The sequence below is a fragment of the Leptosomus discolor genome, chromosome 3 (assembly GCF_034619465.1).
Source record: "Leptosomus discolor isolate bLepDis1 chromosome 3, bLepDis1.hap2, whole genome shotgun sequence".
In the NCBI taxonomy this organism is placed as follows: Eukaryota; Metazoa; Chordata; class Aves; order Leptosomiformes; family Leptosomidae; genus Leptosomus; species Leptosomus discolor.
In genome coordinates this window covers 69,055,377-69,078,567 of record NC_141393.1, presented here as the reverse complement: position 1 = coordinate 69,078,567, position 23,191 = coordinate 69,055,377, and the positions used below count along the sequence as shown (strand labels likewise).

Genomic DNA, 23,191 nt, shown 5'->3' with positions numbered 1-23,191 from the left:
GCCCACAATCTGAGCACAGACTTCCTGGTGCTGATTACTGCAGTTTTAGTAAGTGCTGAGATAGTAGATATTTGAGCTGGAGCTAAACACTTCCTAGATTTTCACCTCTTTCAGACAGGCGCCCTGCAGAGAGCGTGGGCATGCAGACGCTGTGCCATCCCCTGTGCTCGGATCCGATTCCTCCTGGCGAGCGGCTCTCCTCAACCTACACAAGTGCACTCATGGGCTTCTCATCCGTCAGCAAAGGGGCAAAGAAAGCTCACCTAAGCACGTAGGCGAGAAAGAACAGCCTGGCATGGGAATTAAACTTACTATGGCCTAAATAACTTTTTTTCACTCAGAGGAAGATCAATTCAGACGTAACTTGCAGTCCCTCAGGGATTATCAAAAGAGATCCCACTCAGGAGTACCAACAAGCAGTTGTTGATGATCACAGGTAGATGCAGTAAGTCTCCTAGATCCATCAGGAAATGCTATAACACACTGAAGTATGGTCCTGATTTGGTTCTAGAAAAAGTGAAGGTGCCAGTAATACTCTGCTACACCTGGTATGTCAGACTTACTTTTGACTGGAAATTAAACCTATCAAGCATGTGAAAAAAACACACTAACAAGATTTGTGTGAACTGCACAGTTTAAGAATCGCACTATTTAAACCTCCTTTCACCTAGACAGCTGCTGGCAACTGTGTGGAGAAATAAAATAGACACAGCCAGCCAAGTACATACAACAAAAATTAGAAAAGCCTAACAGCTACTCTTTATGTGGTTTGTCTGGCCTCTTTTTTCCCCTTCCGCATAACACACAGTCAGAAGTACTGTGTCATTTTCCGCCATTAAGGTGATCTTGCATTTTGATGAAGCTTTTTTAACCCCAGGAGACCTTGGGATGAATTGGCCTCTGCACACTCAAAGGTATGCCTGTATCGCAGACTGCAGCGCAGTCTAGAGATAGCTGGGACACAGCAGGTACTGGAAACTGCCTAAGAGCTCTGTGAAGGCTGAGCATCTTACCATGTTAAGATACTATGGTAAATTAGCACAGATATTGTTCACATGGTTAGAGTGCTTCCAGTGCTTCCCCTAGCACCAAGGGACAGCAGTAAGACTAATGAGGCTTGGGACTAAAGGTACATCTATGAGAGACAGCTAACTGCTGGAAGGCGAAAAAGAAAGCAACTGAAATAGTAGTAAGCTAGCAAATCAATAACAGAGGTGAGCACACAGAGGTTAATTAGCTGTGTGTATACCTGCACACACATGCTTGAAGCATGATTCTACATTTCATCTTTGTTATGTTCCAAATAAAGTTAATTGTTTTAATTGGCATTAAAATGATTCTATGAATAACATCAGCCAGCCAAACCATCTTCTGCCTGATGCTCTCAGAGCCATTCCAGCAAGAATAAGGTACCAAGGGAACCAACTTGATTAAAGACAATTTAAAAGGGCATACAGGGTGGGGATGAACATGTGAAACAGCCATTTGGGAAGAAAATGATTAGCCATCCAACAAGTTTGAAAACTGTTCTTTTGCAGCTCCCACCTATAAATGGAACACTGAAGTAGCACACATATTTACATTCAACTTACCAGATTTATCTTACCTGGCAAACAGGAGCTGAGTGTAAAATCTATAGTTTAAGACCACAAACAGATTTGCTGAAAAAACCCCCACCCATGAACATAATTTTATAAGCAGTAACGTTTGCAAAGGTTCCCTCTCCATGTCAGCACTCACCCAGTTCGGGCTGAGGAGTATCCATGCAGCCTTGCCTTAGAGCGCTGTAACCCTAATCAAGCTGTTTCACTACATTAAGGAACAAACAAGGAGATATCCGAGTGTTTCTACACGTGCAAAAGTATGCACACAGCTGTCTATAGGAAGATTAACAAGTAGCTACCTGCAATACGAAGATAATCGTAGACTGGTACAGACAAGCAGAAGTTGCTTCTGTAAACCCATGCTCAACAACCATTTGCAGTCAATACCTTATCAGGTCTGCTCTATGAATACACAGTGGCATAAGCATCCCTCTTTCCTGAAGATTAGTGACGCTTGTATAGGCTTAACTGCTGGTGCTCAGCTACAGCATTTTTAAAAAAGGTATTTATTTATATCAGGTTTGAGACTTACCAATAGTTTGAGCAGCCAAAAACGGGACTTGTAATATAAGGTTTTGGTGGGGTTGATGAGAAAAAGCAACATGAAGCCATACAAGATGAGTGGATTCACCTGCATAGGGATGTAGGTGAATTTACCATATATACACGCCAGCAGGCTCAGGCACCACAAAACCCCCAGGAAACCAGCAATCTACAGAAAGAAAAAACACATAGATACCTTATGAAAATACAGCTCCGAAACCGACAATGAATTCTCATTATAAGAAAAGGGAGAGCAGTGCTCAATCCTGTAATCTAATCAGACTTCAGCAACTTCCTCTTCTAATTGTATTAGAACTCCTTGCCAGGAAACGGTGCAGGATTTATCCTTCTGATACACTGCACAGCTCAACCACTCCTACAATCTGTTCTGTTTACCTCAAAAAGATGTTGATGGGACAAGTTGCTGCGGGGATTGAGTTCGAAGATGAGGACGTGATTCACTCCAGCCTGTCTCCAGCCATATGTGTTGATGCCCAGGAGAAACAGAAATTCTATCAGGAGAAAGCCACCTCGATAGATTCTCACCAGTGGCCACACATTTGGTCCATCTATAAAAGCCACACCTGGCAAAGGCAAATGAAATGACAAGTCATGCCACAACGCAAAGCTGCGCCCCGCTGCTTTACGCTGGTTCTCAGATGCTTGGCTGTACCCTGTGAAAACAGGGTACGCTCATACACACCTGCATATTCCAGCAAGTGGAGGACTTTTTGCCTAGCCTGTCAGAGGATTTAGGAGTATTATGGGGAAAATTCACTCTCCAGCTGGTGTAGTTGGGTCATTAGCAGCATCTTAAGTCCCCTGGCTCACGCTACAGGCACAAGGGACAACACTAACATAAATCGTGACTATATGCACTTAAATGTTCTGGTTTAATGGAGATGAAATCCCAACAGACAGATACAGAAATACTTCAGCTCCCCACAAAACCAAGAAGCACCATTTACAGCATTTAAAACAATGCTAAACTGTGCCTAATCACTGAACTCAATACAACTGTAATGTAATACATATTCATAACTAGCAATGTAATATCCAGCCACACCCAAACAGAAAACCCAACATAAGGCAGCAATACTGGAAAGCCTATTGCTTTTCCTTTGTCCAGCCTTCAGGGTTTTGGAAACAAAATTTGCTTAATTTCAAACAACGAGCAGCCTTATACTGCAACAGCTTTCTCTAGCACAAGCTTCTTTCCCCCAGTTGCCCAATATGAGTTTTATGAGAAAAGCATAAATAAAATACAGTTACTTGAATCCTCAATTTCAGTTTGAGTGTTTCTCACCCAGATGCTTTTTAAGAGGGGAAAAAAAAGAACATGCAGTTTTACAGAATTGATGCTGAGAAATTATTCCCATAAACCTTCCTGTCTAAATTACAGCCCCAAGTTTTTCAAACTTGTCTTCAGAGAAAGCATATCCATAAGAAGTTTAATGTGTTCAGCATCTGTACTCTATACTACATAAAATTATGGAGGAAAATTGTGCAAGGAACAACGATCCAAGAATTGCTGCTTTAAATTGAAAACTTAAAGAGACAATTGGATTCAGCCAAAATGGAGTCAAATTTTGGACAGAAATGACAGACACCCTGAAGAAGCTGAAAGAAATGAGTCTTAAATATGAAATTGCAAAAGCAGTGTTTCAAACTTTAATCTGAAATGCCTGCAGACAAAACCAAGGGAGGTGCTTCCAAACAGGACAGAGCAGCCCCAAAAATATTGAATAAGAAATGACCAGACAGAATAGGACAGATCTGCTGTATGCTATTCGAGACAGAACACCCAGACAAAGGTTTATCCTGAGGTGAACACAGTTTAATATGACAGTATAGCATATGACTTCCATAGCTAATGCCCGCTAATCTTATTTCTGGACTCTCAGGGTGGTAGAGGACCATAATTACAGTGTGGAACAGCAGCTGGTTCTGGAGAAAAAGCAGATACTGAACAGTACAAGCAGCTGAGATACTAACACACAGAAGCTAGGAGTATTTCTGTATATTCTCTCCTCTGATACTAAGACCTTATCTAGTTTAGCTTCCGCAGTGTAAATGCTAGATTTGATTCCCTTTTCACATTTCCTAACTTAACCATTCTCTTCACTACAGCCGAGCCGTCTGACTGAAGACTCTCAAGGACCCCACTCACAGGGAAGTGCCCAGAAAAGGCGTACGAGGTCTCAAACTGGCGTGACCCAGTCCGGGGCTCTGTACTACAGCCCTGAGGCAGAGATTTATCATCCATATATTGTTTCCACTTAAATCCAATACAAGTGAAGTGATCTTCTAGAGTCAGCAGGTATGCAACACTCGGTCAGCTCATCCTTTCAGCAAGCGCAGGTTCTGAACAAGGTGCTCAGAGAGGAAGATGTCCCTGGTGACAAGCCAAATGGCATCACAGCCTAATTCTCAAACAAGAGACAGGACACTGCTCCAGCAAAAGTCTTAAGATTTTGCATGAAATCTTACAGGTTTCTGGTTAATAACACTTGGCCATTTCCATGAACTTTCAATGTCAATTACACACTAGGTTGGACCTAGGAAAGCTGATAGAGAAACAGTGAGGCCTCAGAATTTGTACACTTTAGGGTCACACCCTCCTGGGATCCACCTGTAGAATTTGAAGCCCTTCAGAGACCCCAAGTTATTACGAGGTCGTCTCTGTAAAATGTTCTAGTTTCAAAGTAGGCAATACAGAAGTGGTTTACTATTAGCAGACATGTTCTAATGCTGTTTCACAGATTCTACACGTACAACACTAAAATCCTACCTTAGTCAAACAAATAATAAAAACAATTTGGCAAGAGTAGAAGAGGTTAGCAAAGTAATATCCAATTTAAATCATAAAACTACTTTGCAGTTAGAATACAGTTTTTGCCCAATATCTAAAGTAACGTACAGATACCAGATCATGTCTGCTGATACAAACACAACTATTATTCACACTAGGTTAGTAACATCTGCTTTAGAGGTTTAATTATTTTTATGAATTCATTCTCACAACCGTTTCACTTTTTCATTCTTAACACAGAGATAAAGCAAACACAACTGGCTTCAATCATATTTGCATCTCACAGAGAGATCAAACATTAAGTAACAGGAAAAAAAAGATACGATGAATAAAGAACAGCTTCTACGCATTAAACGGACCCTTCATACAGTCAGGTCAACTTTTGGCCCCTGCCATAGGAAGACCAAATGGGAAGCACTGCAAACAGCTTCTCAAACAGAGACATTTTATCCCAAGAGATGACTGGATCCAATTACAGAAACATCTGATTAAAAATTCTTTTAAGTCAGAAACACAGACATGGGCTTTCCCTAATGCAAGAGCTTGTACGTTGATTTGTTAAGCCTTTTCCTTTGTACTGCTTAAGCAAGTTACAACACTACTGAAATCACACACACAATTAGTAAAGCCGCTTGTGATTAAGCACTGTATCTGGATCTACAATACTAACATGGCTTTCACTCTGAGTCCAAACTCAGAAGGCACAAAGCAGAATAAAACCAAGGCCTGAGATATGCAATAATTTATTGTAGCTTTTAAACAATCTTGCCAAAATCTGCCAACAAGAAAAATTCAACTAATAGGCACCAGGCATTGAAATCCTAGAAATTTCTATATGAAAATGTCCCAAGTGGCATGGTGCCCACATGGCTCTGTGTCTGGTGTCATTCTCTGTAGGGAGTCAGTACCATGCAAAACTTCAGTTCTACAAAAACCTCTCTCAAAGTGGGCGAGGGTTGTGCATTCACAGAATGGTAACAGAAATCTGTCTTTATACATGGATGTTGCACCTCCAGAATATCCCTCCAAGAATAAGAAGGAAACTAGGAGAACGAAAAATATACATGTTCAAAGTCCAAAATCTGCACATATAACATGAGAAAAAATACAACCTATTACTAAGCAGAACTAATAATTCGTAACAGTGTTCTGACTCAAGCTGATTTAACCCAGAACATCCTGGCCAACCAATCCAGTTCAGATCCAGGCGCTCGCTAAGTGCTGAGAACATATCCAAACCAAGGTATGGCAGCCAGCCGGGTCCAGTCGAGGATACCCACCTGAAAGTATGACAGTGACGTTCAGTGCAATGAACAACCCACAGAACAATCCAACCCTGAATGTAGTCCAGGCTGGTACAGGCTGTGAACAAAGCAATAGTGGAATTACAGTGGGATAAATAGCTTATCAGCAAAGTCAGATTAATTTGCAGAGTAAATTTAAAATCATGGATACAACGTTCTGATCTCTGATTGCACTCTCGCTCTTGAAGTGAGCTTTTCTAAACTGACAACGCTGCATAATACTCTTGCCTATGTTGTTGCTGTGTTGAAACAGAGCTTGGGTATCTCAACGTCCTTTGAAAAATATTTCAGACCACACAAACACTAAGCATATGTTCTTATTAGCACAAATTTCCTTTTACTATTTATCTCATCCCTTCATTACCTTGTCTGCATGCACTAGGAACAGTAATTTATTCCCAAATCTTCTGGAACTAAAGCAGATTATGTGGCCATGCCCCACCCCACCGATTTGCGGAGCACGCTCACATCAGTTATCTTCACTACATTGTTCAGATGTTGAATCTAATTTGGTACCTTGACAAGATGGAGAAGCAGCTTTGCTACATAACTCCATCTCTCACCTGAGCTGCTCCTAAGGGTGGAACACGCAAACGTTTCATAGCCTTCTGTCTGTCTCCATCTTCTAACTCATTGGTCACCACTTCCTAAGGAGATAAAGATACACATCACAGAATTCATTCTAATGGTAAGCACGCGGTACTACATTAAAACCAAAAATAATGGTTGATTTCCAAGTTACATTTGAGCCTTGGCCCAATACTCTTCTAGTACATGGTAACAAAGATATGAAAAGCTCACCATGCTGCATCAATATTCTTATACAATACAAGGTAACACTGCCCTAGCTTTTCAGAGTGAAAAGTTACCAGCTGAAGAGAACAAACCCAAATTTACGTAAGCAGTGCCAGAAATTTCAAAAGTGGCATTTCAAAATCAATTAATACTTGTCTTGGCGGTGAACACAAGCTATAGAGAGGACAAAACATTATGGTAATCCATAGTGAACAAGAAAACATTATTTTCTAGTTAAAAGAGAAGCAGTGCCCAGATTAGCATCTTTACCTCTGTTTCAGAGATAAGCTGGTTGATCTTCTTGCAGGTGTAGAAGGGTGCCACCTCCACCTCGGCCACCCGCCATTCTGCTCCCCGCGCCGTCTCCAGGTTCTTGTCATGTTTCTTTAAGATCTTGCGGAAGCCGGTGAAGTTCAGGTTCTGCAGACATGGGAAACAAGTTACTGGCTTTTAACCCCAGTCAGCCCCTAAGAAAGTCCAATGGTTTTATTTCCAGTGCTAGCAAAAAACGAATAGTTAATAAGAAAAATCAAAATTATTGCATCTATTGTCAGGAAGTTTTTGAATATTTACTTCTAACAAGAGTAATACATGTCCCTTGCAAATAACAGAAAAAAAGTGGGACTCAAGGGCATAAAAAGAGGCAGCTTATTAGCAGGGAAGGACCTAAATCTCATATTCCCTGAAAAGCCAAATCACTGCCACTTTCCTCCCTAATGCAGGAAGTGATGGCATGCCTGATGAAACCTCATGGAAGACAAATAACCTTTGGACACACTCAAAACTTGTATGCTAACTATTTCAAGACACGCTCCCTCTGTCTGGGTACACCTTACTGCATACGTCCCAGGTACTGCAACTCAGCAACTGGTCTCTGGATGAGCAGTGGTTGTAACGAGCTCTTAGCAAACACGTCAAGCTGCAGAAAGACTGTGTTTTGTCCCAATTCCCACAGTGATTACCTATCCTTCAAGGGTTTTTCCCTTCTGAAAAGACCAGGCTACTACTGACTTCTAGTTTCTTTAAACTTTACATTGGTTTCAAATCAAGTCCTCCAGGTAAGTGCATTATAAAAGGGAAATCCTTGTACAAAAGTTTTAAATGCTGCAGATGAAATCCAGACAAGTGCATCCCCATAGCAGCATCCTTTTCCACAGAGTACATTGCACAATGACTGCGAAACTAGGCTTGCAGATGTGGGAGATAACTCCCTATTCTGTAGAGATAACCACACGATGCTGCATTAAAACAAGAACTAACAGCTGATTTTCAAGTTATAGTGAGCCCTGACCCAACACTCTTCTAATGCACTGTAACTGAGACAGGCAAAGCTCACCACACTGCAGGCAATTGCTGTGACAAGATGCATCTGAAATCCTGCATTTCATTATACAGAAAATGCCACTCGAAAGACTCAACGTTTCATTCAAGCAACAGCAAGAACACTGACAGACCATGGCAAGATTCACTTCTAAAAAAGCTTAGAAAGTAGCTTGGAAAGAAAAACAGAGAAAACTGCAAAATTCAGTGCTCCCTGGGGAGAGGTGCCAACTAGTCACTGAAATTATTTTCAATCTAATTATGCTTAGAGTGATTTAATACCAGACCTCTACCATATAGGTGGGGAAATGAGGCTAGGGAGACAGGAGCAGGAAGCCAACGCATTAATGACCTGCATTATTGCAGACAAGAGACTTTAATTACTTTCTATTGGAAAAGCCAGCATCCCACCCCAGGGAGAACAGACCACTATTTCAGAAATTTGAAATTAAAAAAATGCAATAAAATAATGATTTTGGTCAGAGATTTTTCTGTAGCCTGAACTAACAGCACTGTCAATTGCAGCCTAACACACTAAGGTGTGCCTTTGCCAGTTGGGGCCTGATTACACCAAGCACCCTAGAACCTATCCAGTGGTGTTTCATCCTCTGGCTGCAAAAATTCTGCAGCCTCAAACTGCATAATAAAACCACTGTTGGCTACAGTGGTATTTCTGACAAGGAACATGCAGTGATGGAACTGTGAAACAGAACAGTCAAACATCATTTACGCAGTCAGGTGTTTTGCTATTCTTGCTATTGGTGATGCTTTTATTTGGCAAGAGGCTTTCTCCAAGCCTGACTTCCATTTCTGCTGGATACTAATTGAATCCATTGAAGTGAATCAACTAATGGTATATTTTGTCATTAGAGGTGAAAAAATAAAAAATCACACACTGCAAGTTACGTAAAAATATAACGCAAGATCAAGCACAACCAAACTGTGGACTCAAAAATCTTCGCTCATGTACTAGTGTATTAGGGAATGCACCAGCAAGGTAAATACACAGCAGTTTGGTAAGACTGATTCGGCCTCCATTATTTGCCCAATGAATGTACTATATTATATTCAGTATATGTAAGTAAATACTATATACTTAATTTATCAGGATTTGTTTGTTCTAAAACACAGTATTTAAAATAAATAAGATTTATATACATACACACTCTAGAATGATATATTACTGTTATCAAATTATCAGAAGTTTAATCATTGGTAAGTTAAACAAGTAACAGCTGCCCAAAACAGTTGGTGTTTCATTTGTGTACCTTAGGAATGAACACATGCAACTTTTGCTCCTGCTTCAGTCCTAACAGACAGAGGAATTTGCTTCACATGGATTTTCCTTTCTTAGTAACCCAACTCAGGACTTCAGCATTTCATCAAAGCCACAGTTGGACATTTATAATGCCGCCGTTGACTTCATGTTACCTCCTACATGAAGGCCTCAGCTACATCATCTTCTGTGTTGGGTTAGTGCCTGGCAGAGTTTTGGTAGTGGAGGAGACGCTACAGGGGTGGCTCCTGCAAGAGGCTTCTAGAAACTCCCCTGGCTCCAAGTCAGACCCACCTCTGGCCAAGGCTGAGCCAATCAGTGCCTCTGTGATAACATATTTAAGAGGGGAAAACCTGTTGGGCAAGTCTCTTTGTTTGGGAGCGGAGAGAGCAGGGTGCTGTGAGAGAAACAACCCTGCGGACACCCAGGTCAGTGAAGGAGGGGGGAAGGTGGGCTGGAGCAGAGATTTCCCTGCAGCCCGTGGTGAGGTGGCAGCCCATGGTGAGGTGGCAGCCCATGGAGGTTAATGGTGGAGCAGATGCCCACCTGCAGCCCACATAGGACCCCAGGCCAGAGGCCAGAGCAGGGACCGGGCTCGAAGCAGACCGTGACTCCAAGGCAGCCTGCGCTGGAGCAGCCCATTGCTGGGAGGACAGCAGCCCACGGAAGGGACCTGCGCTGGGGCAGTTTGTGGGGAGCTGCAGCCCCGTGGAAAGGACTCACGTTGCAGAAGTTCGTGGAGGACTGTCTGCTGTGAGAGGGCCCCCACACTGGAGCAGGGGAAGAGTGTGAGCAGTCCTCCCCCTGAGGAGGAAGGAGCAGCAGAGACGATGTGTGATGAACTGACTGCAACCCCCATTCCCTGCCTGCCTGCATTGCTGGGAGGGAGGAAGTAGAGAAATCGGGAATAAAGTTAAGACTGGGAAGAAAGGAGGGGTGGGGGGAAGGTGTCTTTTTTAAGATCTTGTTGTACTTCTCACTATCCTACGCTGATTTGGTTGGTAAATTGGTGGTGGTGTTTAAATTAAACTGATGTTTTTTCTCCCAAGTTGAGTCTGTCTTTTGCCCGTGACTGTAACTGGTGAGTGAGCCCTCTCTGTCCTTTGTCTTGACCCTTGAGCCTTATGTTATATTTTCTCCACCCCATCCCACCAGGGGGGTAGGAGTGAGTGAGCAGCTGTGTGGTATTTAGTTGCCAGCTGGGTGGACCTAAACCACAACATCTTCCCACCAGGTTATTGGTTTTCCTCTCCAAAACTGCAAGAGCTTGAGTATTCCTAGCTCTTACATTGTAAGCTCAAAAGTGATAAAGAGTAGTATTCACTAGTATTTTATGTCTATTTTAGTACTTCCATTCCTTGCCCTCAACTTCCAAGACCAAATTGAGCTAATTTTTCTCATTCTCTCTTTGAAGATACGTTGTAGAAAGAAACCCTGCTCCTTTGGGAAACTGTGAAAGCTATCAAATACAGATATATTTTACATCAATATTTAGTATACATACTAGTGCCCTGGACTCATGGTAACAAAAAGCAAAAATATAAGTGTGCAAGATGCCTTTCTTTACTGATGAATAGTAGGAAAAGACTTCCCAAAGGAATGACCTGTGTCATCCCCTATTTAAATTCTTCATCAAGCCTCGGAAGTGATTTTATGTAACCAAGAGTCAGAGCTTTCTTTAAAAAAAAAAAAAAAAAGTGAAGAAACCACAGCAGGTAATACTGCTTCACTCCTGAAATGCTACAGATTCTCTACCTTTCCCAGGATTTTGAACTAAAAAGTCTCTCCAATAGTTAAAGGGCTTTACTGAGAAACTAATAAATACTTTCCGGACACACGCTCAAAGACAAAACATAACTTTAGGAGAGGTACGAACACTCAGAATTTTGGAAGAATTAACTTTTGTCCATACTGCAGAGTGATATTCAATTAATTCTCAGGGGGAATTTTTTGTTTAGTAAAATTCTCCAGTACAACACCAGCAAAGATCTAAATACAGATGTCGTGAATTTAAGTTCAAATATTCTTATTTAACAAGCTAAAACCCCTCACAGTAAAACATTTAAAAGCATTTCACAGTATTTAACACCAAAAGAGCTAGCCCAGCAAAAAAGATCTTAAAACTCTTCAGGTTTTTGGAACAAAATCAGCATCTGCAACATTTACCATGTCCTTTCATGCCAGAAATCCAAGTACAACAAAAGATTTGGGTTTTTTTTTCATACTTCAAAGCAAATGAGTCTGTATCCTAGAGAATTAAAAACATTTTTTTTTTAATGGATGTTTTAACAAGAAATTCTGATATAGCAAGGTCACAGTCACTACCATGGTAACGCCAAGAGGAAACAGTACATTAGCATTTCATGTTTTGTTACAAATATTAGCTAAAAGAGCTTCTTCCCCAACTTGCCAGCTCCAGCCCTGCACAGAACAACACACTACAGAAGGAGGTCCCGATGTGACTTTATGTTCTGGCCATGCCTGGGCCAAGGGTGCTGGCATCAGCCAGCCCAGAAAAGGAAGAAAGAAGGTCCTTCTGCAGGTCAGCTTAGCATTTCTAGCTGACCAAAAAGCAACCAGACACGTGCTGCTAGCCATGTGCCTTTTCTTTAAAAATGTTTAGGGACCCCAAAATAAAAAAACCCAAACAAACAAACAAAACAACTGGCTCGAATGAGGCAACTCAAGGATACACAAAACACCGACATATTTACACACAGGGCTTTGTAAAACCACCTCTTTTTGCTGGTACCTGATAGTTTTGCAGTAAGATGAGACTGAGGTAGAGCTCGCTGAAGGCCAATTTCAGATCTTTGATATTCCTATGCTGGACACGCTCTTCGTGGGACAGGTGGAAGACCGGCTTTCTGCGCCGCTGCAGCGTGGAAGCCCCACTGGCTTCTTTCTGTGCATCCAAAGTTGACTGTAACTCAGTCCGAAGAGTAGTAAACCTGCGCTGAGCTTCTGCAAGCTTTTCTGTTAGCAAGGAAAGGGAAAAGTCAGATGAGAGGACAGTAACTTGCCTACTGAGCCAGCAAAAAGCGCTATACCTTTTCCTCAAATAACATGCCTGTAGGTAAAAAAGCACTGCACTGAATAACCTACTGCATGGCCTTCCCCCACTAAGCATTAAATTCAACAACTCTTGCATATTTCTCTTTTATTAAGCTCCTTCTCAATAAAAGTTTTAATGCACTCCTATGTAAAACATACACATTCTCCAAAGAAAAAAAAAAGCTGTCATGTAAGACAGGTCTTAATTAATATATAGTCAAAAGCAAGGGGCTGTGTCTTCAGCACAGTCTAAAGCAGCATTAGACACGAACTCAGACTTCTTGACTTCAACCCCAGACCTGATTTCTAGAGGATACTCATTCCAGGACTGTATGAATCACAGAATGGGTTGGGTTGGAAGGGACCTTAAAGATCATCTAGCTCCAACCCCCCTGTCATGGGCAGGGACACCTTCCACTAGACCAGGTTGCTCAGAGCCCCATCCAGCCTGGCCTTGAACACTGCCAGGGAGGGGGCAGCCACAGCTTCTCTGGGTAATCTGTTCCAGTGCCTCACCACCTGCATCATAAAAAATTTCTTCCTTATTTCTAGTCTAGAACTTTCCTCTTTCAGTCTGAAACCGTTACCCCTCATCCCATCACTACACTCCCTGATAAAGGATGCTTCCCCACCTTTCTCGTAGGCCCCCTTTAAGCACTGGAAGGCTGCTATAAGGTCTCCCTGGAGCCTTCCCTTCTCCAGGCTGAACAACCCCCAACTCTCAGCCTGTCCTCACAGGGGAGGTGCTCCAGCCCCCTGATCATCTTCATGGCCTCCTCTGGACCCACTCAAGCAGGTCCATGTCTGTCTTATGCTGGGGGGCCCAGAGCTGGATGCAGTACTGCAGGTGGGGTCTCACCAGAGCAGAGTAGAGGGGGAGAATCATCTCCTTCAACCTGCTGGCCATGCTCTTAACGCAGCCCAGGATGTGATTTGCTTTCTGGGCTGTGAGCGCACATTGCTGCTCATGTTCAGTTTTTCACCCACCAGCACACCAAGCCCTTCTCCCCAGGGCTGCTCTCGATCCACTCATCGACCAGGCTGTATCTGTGCTTGGGATTACCCCAACCCAGGTGCAGGACCTTGCACTTGGCCTTGTTATACCCTGAATATCTGTTACAGATGGAAAGAAACCCAACCTGCAGAGCTTTACCTAGGGGCTATAAACCAGCACAGGGAGGCAGGGTCAGGCCTTCCCGCACTGGCAGAGCCGTAGCCGGAGGCAGCCAGGCGGATAGGGTCTCATCCAAATACCAAAGCAGTGACCACACGTCTACTTTGCGCGCAAAGGAAAGCTGCTCCCCTTTCTCAGATAAGGCAAATGTACAAAAAGCATTAGAAAAAAACCCCCTGTTAAGACAATATTATGAAACTTGACAGTTAGTAAGCAAAGCACTTTTCATATCTGTGCACCCACTCCTGACTATGTGTTTACTATCTTTTTATATGACAGTAAGGAAATCAAAGGAAAAAAAAAAAACAGCCACACTTCAAACGTGATGCTGAATTTTGGAGCTCAGAAAGCAACGCAAGCCCTCTGCCAAATTCCCGGTGACAAACACAGCTTCTGCTTTGATCAGGAGTTACAACACTACTAGCTGTTCTACACGATCTGCTGTAATAATTTATCCCTCTTTTCCCCAGTTTAGGCTCACACAGGTTAGAAGCATTGCCTCATTATATACTGATTAAAGGGACAGTCAACCTGAATATAAATATAATTTTGATGTGTTTTCAGAACAAGTCAGTCTCTCTTCCTCACATCTCAAGTATGAAAAAGGCATTCCTTAAACATGCTGCTTTATGTACTTTCAGAACGTAATCTTTTTGGCTAAATAACAATCTTTTTATGTTAAACACAGCATAACTGACACCGTTATTTTTCTGTTTGTTCTGTACAATTAGTTCCTTCCAGGCTTTTTTGCCCCCACAGCTTCAGTCACAGCTTTGGCATCTCTGTTGATAAGCACCACCGCAGCCCATAGGTGCTGGTGTTGGCCAGGAAGACACTGAGCAGGCTCCCAGTGTTGGAGCAGACGGCTGGGAGCTGGAGCCACCTCCACCCAGCAGGACACACACCACTGCACCAGAAACCACTGGGCCCCAAGGTCTCTCCATGACCCAAAGCTCTGCCCGACAGTCTCCTGGCTGTCAATTTAATTCTCTTCATTAGTATTTTACATAACAACTTAATGGTAATTCTCAATGCTCCCCCTGAAAAGCAAGGTTTACTCTTACGGGAGCAATTCTGACCTTTTCCTCAGTCTTATTAAATTCTGGTTAAATATAAGAGCAAAACTCCTCTGTAAATAATTTCATAGTGCTCTGCATAAGATATTTTCCAGAAGAAGAATGTCTTTCTGAACAGAAAATGGGAATCAATATAGGAAAAATCAAGTACGGAAGAACCTGAAACACTGTAATTTTCTTATTACAAACTTTATTAAACTAAGAGGTTTTAAAAAGACAGGAAAGGACAACTCCTCTCTGACAACTTCTACAGCTGCAAGGACTCCACTGAAATGAGGCAATGCAGCCCAGAGTGAGAATTGTCAACCCAGAGCTACAACCACATAATATCTAACACACACAAGGTCAGACTGCAAAAACAACAATCTCTCCCTACTTTGGGAACTCTTTTGGGGAGATGTAACAAATATCTGTTAGAGTAGCTGTGAGAATCAAAAGCCTTCATATAAAACTCACAAGTTCACCCTCTATGTTCAAAATGACATATTAAACCACCAGCAATACACGGAGATTTCTTTTGGATCAAATTATTAAATATGGAACAGTTTACATTTACATATTTTAATTGAAAGCACTGTTCCATTGTCTCTATGTCCAGAAAAATCTTAAAATCCATCAGCCTAACAACACAATATTTAAAGAAAAGACAATGCTTTGAAATAGTTGAGAAACTGCTGCTGCAAAGCAACACCCATAAAAAAGCACTGTCTCCAAATACAAACATTCTTAATTATACACTGCTGAAAGGAGTCATATGCTGTCTTCTATAGAGCCCTTTCTCCATCCATAGGAGAGGACCACAGTGCTCTAAGGATGCTTTAAAGGCAACTGGCCCAGTCCTGCAATGACCTGCCACTCCTGAGAAATGGCAGTCCTGCCACCTTCTTCTCCCTCCTGCCCCTTCTCTTGCACTGACTCCACTTATGCAGTCCACAAATAATTTCATCATTTTCAGGTGTCATTTAACCATCAAGATTCATCGCAGAAGCAAAATAAGACAAAATGCGTACTGCTGTTCTTAAAACCTTCTACGGAATTGCCTAGGGAAATGGCAAAGCAGAGTAGAAATTAATTTCTCAGTTTGCAACATACTCCAAAATAATTGAAAAGACATTCACTGCTATTACTACTTTAGCACTCTGAAAAGTGAATTTAAAAAAAAATATGCCACAAGAGAGTTAGAAAAAAGCAACGTACACTTAGAAACTGGAACCACTCTTCTGTTGCAGTATTTTGCGTGATCTGATGCCCACTGAGTCCTCAGCTCAAGCGTAACTCACAGCTAAGACTAAGGAGAAATCTAAAACCAACAGAGGCAGACTTCAACAAAAGTGTTTGCAATAACGAAGCAGCTTTGCCCGAAGAATGCTTCTAGATCCTAACTAAAAATCAACGTCTAAAAAGTTACCACCTCAACTATGCAATTCCAAGTTGATTTTGACCCCTTTAAGTTTAAAGAAAAGTCCACAGAAAAGGATCACGCAAAAAAATTATCACAGCAAGGAGCTAGTAAAATTTTCCCTCAAGTTCCAGGTTACATGGTCATGGTTGTGATCAAAACCTGTTTCACCAGACAGGAGGTAATTGAACAGCTCATACCTCCTTGCAGCCAGCTCAGGGCTCTGGCTATTTTAGGTAGGCTCTTTTATCACTCCTTCCTTTTCCTACTTGTACATATTCTGTTCAATAATTTGCTTACTAAGTTAAAGCCGTGGCTTCCTACAAATAAAACCAGCTCCTAAATTAACCACAAAAATGTTACTAGCTGAACAGTAGCCCAAGTTGATGATGCTAATTTAAAATATAACAAACCTCCCCTCTACAAAATCCCAAACACAAACCAGAACTGGACACAAATAAAACTTTAGCACTTAGTAGGCATTTGTCTACTGGAACTATCTGAAAATTTTACTGTTATTCTTTTTTCTTTCAATTGAGTACGGATTTTCTTGAGCATAGTCCAAATAATCACAAACTGTTTATCAAATCAGATTTAGTCAATGGCAGTTTACCGAGCTGGGATAATGGTCTGGGGAATTAAGGCTACGCTTGATGAAAGCCAACAACCCAAGCGCACAGTGAAAGGCAAAGGCGTTTTGCAGCAGGTACTCCAACTGGGAGTGCTCTGGGGAGCTGGGAAGGAGCTGGGATCCAGGAACAGCCCATCCTGAGAGGATGGGGTTGTCCATGCTGTGGCAATCCCTGGCAATGCTCACTGAGGATCCCTCAGTGCAGGGAAAGATGATGATGAAATGAAGTGGAGATCAACAGAAAGCTTAACTTTCTTGAAAATGGACAATATTTATTGTCACAAGGATAAGTGTGTAATAAGCCATATAATAAGCCTATAATAAAAAGAATGTACCAGGTCATAATCCAAGCCAACAGACGCCTGGGTCCAACATGACAAATTTCTGACATGACCAAGAAGAGGAACCACTGATGGAATATTTCTTGATGTAGCTTAACATTAACAACCCTAATAAAGGGTTTCCATACTATTAAAGTCTTGTCATTCTTCTGCAAATAAAAGACTTATTTTAATCTTATCACAAGAGATTTTCAAATTATATGTATTCTCTCCTATAACTTTTTGAAATGACAGCAAGTTGAAAAAACCCTACCCTGTATTATTAATGCCATTTTAAACAATGCTGGAACGAGCGCGTGTATGTGGGTGCACGTGTGCTAGCAGGTCCTCATTAGGGAAAATTATGATCTGTATTGTGCATCTGAATTGACAGAACTTCCTCCACGGAGTCTAGCTTGTAGTACACAGGATCTGATATAACAAGAAAAGCAAGACAAGTTTCTGAGCATAAAAACCTTACCTCAGACCTAGGATAGAAACAGAAGATCTTACAGGGAAACAAGACAGAGCAATTGTTCTGAGTTAGGTACATTTGAATCGCATGTAGAAAAATGTCCGTAAAGTGTAAAGGCCAGCTGGCCCAATAAAACACATCGCTTCTACTTACAAACTGCCCCTTGCCCTTGCCCTTGTCCTGACACCCACTCTGGTTATAGCAAACCACCGCTACTCTAGGAAGCACAGCTGGCCCAAAAGAGATTGACTTCCCTAGACAGAAGCTGAACAGAGGCAAGCTGCAGTGCACAGTTATTGCATCTATTATGCTTTCAGCTATTCTCATGTTCGCAACCCAGATTCTGCTAGCAATAAAATAGCTAGCAATAAAGCATTGCCTGATGGTTATTAAAATATTTTGCACAATTCGACTTCGTCTTTGTTGCCAGATTAAAATCAGAAATAGAAAAGGCTACCATATTGTGCTGCAAAAGCCTGTTTATAGCACCAAGTTAATAAATCAATATGTTAAGAGAAAGCATAAAGAAGTCAATGCATCATTGTGTCCATATTTAAATGCTTTTCTAGTTGAAAACCCATTTTAAATCTTACCAAAAGAGGCTGAAAACCAGCTGAAGTGTAATGGTGGGTGGAACTGGAGCACACTATTACTAAGCTTTTTGTAGCAATACTACGGGGGGAATTTCCAATTATCCCATTCTGAAGTTTCTTTTCAAAACACAGGATGGGAAAGCAAACTTTCTCAGGGAAAACAACAAACAATAGCACTTTGACATATGACCCCTAAGAATCCTTTCCCTTACTGCCATTACATTTTTACTCAATTTACTAAACAGGATTTTATACACAGCCAATGACAAATTGCTACTGGCTGATCTACTCCAGAAAGCTGCAAGAGTTTAAGTGTTTAAAAACTTGGACACATCAAGATGGTCAAGTTACCACACACAGGCAAGTACATGACAGCTATTCCTGCACAAGCTCAGGAAACACCAACTAGGGAGCTTAGCACGCCTAAAACATGCACAGGAGACTGCTGCCATGGATAAGCTAAGAAACTGCCCTATATGCAAGCTACCACTTAAGTTTAAGAGCATCTTCATAAAGTTCAGCAGGATACTATTGCAAAGCCATGAAATCACCTGCCCTCCATTCTCCCTCTATTCAAATACTGTGGTTTAGTTCCACATCTGTGATTAAACTAGAGCAGTTTCCCATATAAACCTGCCCTATAATTACCTGATGGCAGACCTGCATGACCACTGTGGTTATTCTTAAATTTTGGGAGCTTCAGACTCTTTTCGTGTTGCTGTATTTTCTACAAATACACACAAATAAGCACTTTACCTGAATAGAAAATGTTGATTTTGGCAAGTTCTTTTTCACAGGTTTGGAAGAACTTCTCTTCAAACGTGGCAAAACACCTTTTCACTGTGTCCTCATCTGTGTCTATAAAACAAAACAGAAAAAAAAAAAAAAGTTGTAACAGAAGAACATAGGAACAATTTTCTAAGTGGCTGCCACGGACATATTTCTTCAGAGTAAATGCACCTTCTTCATCACGCAGAGGAAGAAAACAGTCAAGTCCAAAGGGCTCTGAGGGAACACATATTTGGCTGTAAAAGGAACTGAGCTGAGAGGGAAAAAGTCATATAAGTAGTGACTGCACCTGGACCAAAGTTCTCATCATCTTTTTTGATCCTTCAAGTGCTACTGCAAGTGTTAGTGCCTCACATGCTTCATTTCCACTTCCTAACCCAGCTTGTCTGACTGTACCTGTAGGGCCATCCTGGATCAAGACTGCTCTTTATATCTGCAGGAACTTTTTTTTAAAGGCATCTCACATACCATCACAAAGTCACCCACCCTAAAGCTGAACATCAGTGGAAAGGGAAGACCATACACCATCCCCCCCTGCCCCCTCTGCTGCCTCCAGCATCCTGAAGCCACCTCTCTGCTGCCGTGTCAACCCAGCACAAAGCCACACAGCCACTGCAGGGGTGGTGTGTCGGCGTTGTCTGTGTGTGTTCCCCCCCATCACTTCTGCAATCATATGTTGAGCCAGATCAGGGAAAGATCTTCCAATCAAAACAAAAGCATAACCACCCTCACCATCCTACTATCACTCTATACTGGGGTTAAACTCTTACATTTATCCACCCAGAAGTTGTTCTGCTCTACAGGCTTGGGCACTGGCAAGTTCTCCAATACAAACTTTAGTGACAGCAAACCTCTTAAAGATTGGTGTTTATGACAGGGGGTTGTTTTTTCTTCCCTGGGTTTACTGTAGCAGCAGGCCAAATACCACCAGTTCTGCATGTTCATGCTGTGCCCTTTCCAGCTTGTCAGTCATTTCCCCCAGACGTTCTCCAGCACTTACACCATTGCAGCGTGCTTTGTGCTGGGACCGGTATACAGGTTCTCAGCCTACCACAGACACTGGTCTTAGCCTTGAAGAACAGAGCTGGCCACGAAAAGTATTCATCCCAGCTTAGCAAACAATTGTATTTGGAAGGAAAGTGCCATGTTTTTAACTGAAAGCTTCATTTGACCTTCCAGGGGGACTCACTGGCTTCAGCCACCATTCCCACCTAAAATCTGCCTGACAAGTATATGGGAAACTGTGTGGAAACTATCTTCTTCCTTCCTGGAAAATAAAAACTCTCTCTCATAAGCAAAGCTTAAAGGAAGAGGCCTAAACTATGGTGACCATGATTAGATCCACACTTGCCTGCCCACACCCCCCCCCCCCCCCCCGCCCCCCGCCACCCCACCCCCCCCCCCCGCTCTGGGACTGTTTTAACTCTTTGGGAAGAACTAGGTACAATTCTGTAATTAAAGTCAACATTTGAAATTAGAGCAGCAATTTGGTCAGTTTGTTGTTATAAAAAAAACACAGCACAGCATCTCCAAAACTGCAGAATTTCAAAGACAGAATGACTTTTCTAATAATTAAGAAATTAGTCTAATGAGTAAAAAATTAAAGACGACATACTATAGTTACAAATTTTAGCACTGTCAAAAACTTGTCCCAAATGTTTCTAATGCTGAAATAAAGCAGACTCTTCATAACCCCATAGGTACATTTCCTGAACTTTCATGCAGTCTAACAGGCTGAAAATGGTTAGTGTTATTACAAACAGGAAAAATTAAAATTTTATTATGATCTTGATAATGTCAAGAAACAGATTTTGAAATATAGGTTATCAAATTGAGAAGATGAGTGTCTACAGAAACGCTTCGCTCACTAGCAGATAAACACTCTAGATTGTTATAACCAAGAAACCTTTTTTCTTAGATTAATAAAAACAACCTCAAAGTAGTATTATTGAAAGAATATTTAAATATAAACTTCTAACATTTAGAATTGTCTCATTTTTATGCTTGTGGCACTGATATTAAACGCCATAAACCTACATACGCTTTAGTGACAATTTTAAGGGTCTGTATAGAAAGAGCAAATAACACAATGTGAGACTGCAGGGGCAATGTGGGAAAAAGTCTGTCTTCTTTTGGAGTTTCATGATGCTTTAAAGGGTAAAACAGAAAAAACACAGTCAAGCACAGACAACTGGTGTTTAGAACTCCACCATCCAAGGGCTTCTAGAAAAGAATTTGCAAGGGCTCCAAAGGCTGTTCCAAACTCCAAGTTTTGGCTCCCAGGGACCCTTTATTATCTGACAATTATACTTGCAGATCCACGGCTACTCCCAAGGACAAGGGCTCCCACCCTTGTGCAAAAAAACCCTGAAATGACATGGCTCCAACCTTCTTCGCTGAGGAAAAGCCGCATCGGCCCCGAGGCGTTGTTACACCCCTGCTGGAGGTCACCGGCCCAACACAGACGTTGCAGAACCGAACACACACGTGCCTCAAACCTCCTGCTCAGCATAGTGCCTCCACACAGAGGCCTCTTTGTGGGCAGCCTAAAACACCAGGACAGAAGATTACTCTGCTTTGGGACTGGTGACAGCAGTTGCAACATCCTACTCTAGGGCCCTACCAGTAAGGCCAATCTGAACTTGCCTGCGAGAGCTCTAATCCTTGACCCAACAGCCATGAGCGGCAGGCAGAGAATACAGAAACAGGCACGTGAAGCAATAAAAACTACGATGCGATACTCAATATGTGGGGATTTTATTCACTAGCTGCCTGAAACTTTTAAATAACAGCAATCAGGTAGTATCAAAACAGAGCTGACTCTCAAGGAAGGAGCTGAAGGGCAAATTCTTCAGCCCAAAGAGTTTACACAGCAGAAAAACTTACCTATAGAGGCTTTCTGACATAGGGTAATCATCTTCTCCTGCCTTTAGAAATAAGTCATTTGGAAATAGAAGCATGCAGGCTCACTGCTTTCCTGCTTCGGAAATACAGAATCACTTCTCTCATCACTTCTTTCTAGTTTTCAGTAAGTTCACAAAGCAAAAGTGAAACCAAGAAAGTTTTTAAACTCCAGTTGCTGCAACTATTCAACAATAAAAAAAAATCTCATCAGGATATGGACTATATTTTTTGTCATGAATATTTCTACTCAAAGTATCACCTTTTAAGACAGCAAAAAGTTCAGCAAAGCAATTTAGTGATAAACGAATATAATCCATGCCAAATAATTAATAAGTATCTCGTTTTGTACGTTACTGACCACTTCAGGAAATTATAAATAAGTATATTAAACAGTTTGACTATATCTGAAGTTTTAAAGAGAGCTTTAAAACACAAAGCAACCACTACTGGAAGACCTTCCGGAAACCTTGACATTAAGAATTCAGGTCTCTATTTCAACCTCAAAACATTGCTGACTCAGAGGAAAGCAAGTTCTGTATAAACTATTCAAAATCCTTCTCCAAATGTCAAACACCTTCTTCCAAAAGATATTTTGCAGACTGTGGTGGATGCCAGCTTTAAAAACCGGGATTCTCTGTGAAGAAAAGGCTTCCCTTTGGTCCCATCCCCACTGCAGTTCAGTCATTTAGCTACAATAATAGACAAGTGCTGCCAAGGCTACTGCCTTTATTTATTTATTTCCCCCCTAAGGCTAGGACAGGGCAACATTTTTTGCCATGAGAAAATCACAGTGCCAGAAACTGGCCTTGGATTCAGAAGCTCCATGGCAACATAAGCTGTTTTTAAAAGGCATCCAGCTATTGTGGCCAAGAAGGGCCAGCAGTAACCTTCCTTTTGTTCTTTTTCTATAGCCCTAATAATCCATTTACCCTAAGCTCCACCAAGTTGCCATGAACAAGAGTGCCAAGAAGATAGTCTGATCAATATTGCAGCTTTCTGCCCTCATCTTCCTATGCAATTGCCTGCTGTGAATAAAAAACACAGTAAGTCTGAAAGGCTCTTGCTCTTACTTGCAAAGCCAAGTGGAAAGCCAGCAGCAATCTGGATGTACTCCCCTATTGC

At 41.8% G+C, this 23,191-nt stretch overlaps 1 protein-coding gene across 3 annotated transcripts in view; it reads right to left on the bottom strand.

Moving 5' to 3' along the window:
• XPR1 (xenotropic and polytropic retrovirus receptor 1) overlaps positions 1-23,191 on the bottom strand; it is a 111,210-nt gene that overhangs the window by 19,065 nt on the left and 68,954 nt on the right. For all 3 annotated transcript variants that reach the window (XM_086462411.1, XM_086462410.1, XM_086462412.1), the window contains exons 3-9: positions 19,133-19,234; positions 12,407-12,630; positions 7,329-7,478; positions 6,827-6,910; positions 6,240-6,321; positions 2,544-2,731; positions 2,137-2,316 (exon numbers count right to left, since the gene is read on the bottom strand). In XM_086462411.1, the coding sequence (XP_086318537.1) occupies positions 2,137-2,316; positions 2,544-2,731; positions 6,240-6,321; positions 6,827-6,910; positions 7,329-7,478; positions 12,407-12,630; positions 19,133-19,234 (1,010 nt within the window). The remainder of the gene's footprint in view (positions 1-2,136; positions 2,317-2,543; positions 2,732-6,239; positions 6,322-6,826; positions 6,911-7,328; positions 7,479-12,406; positions 12,631-19,132; positions 19,235-23,191) is intronic.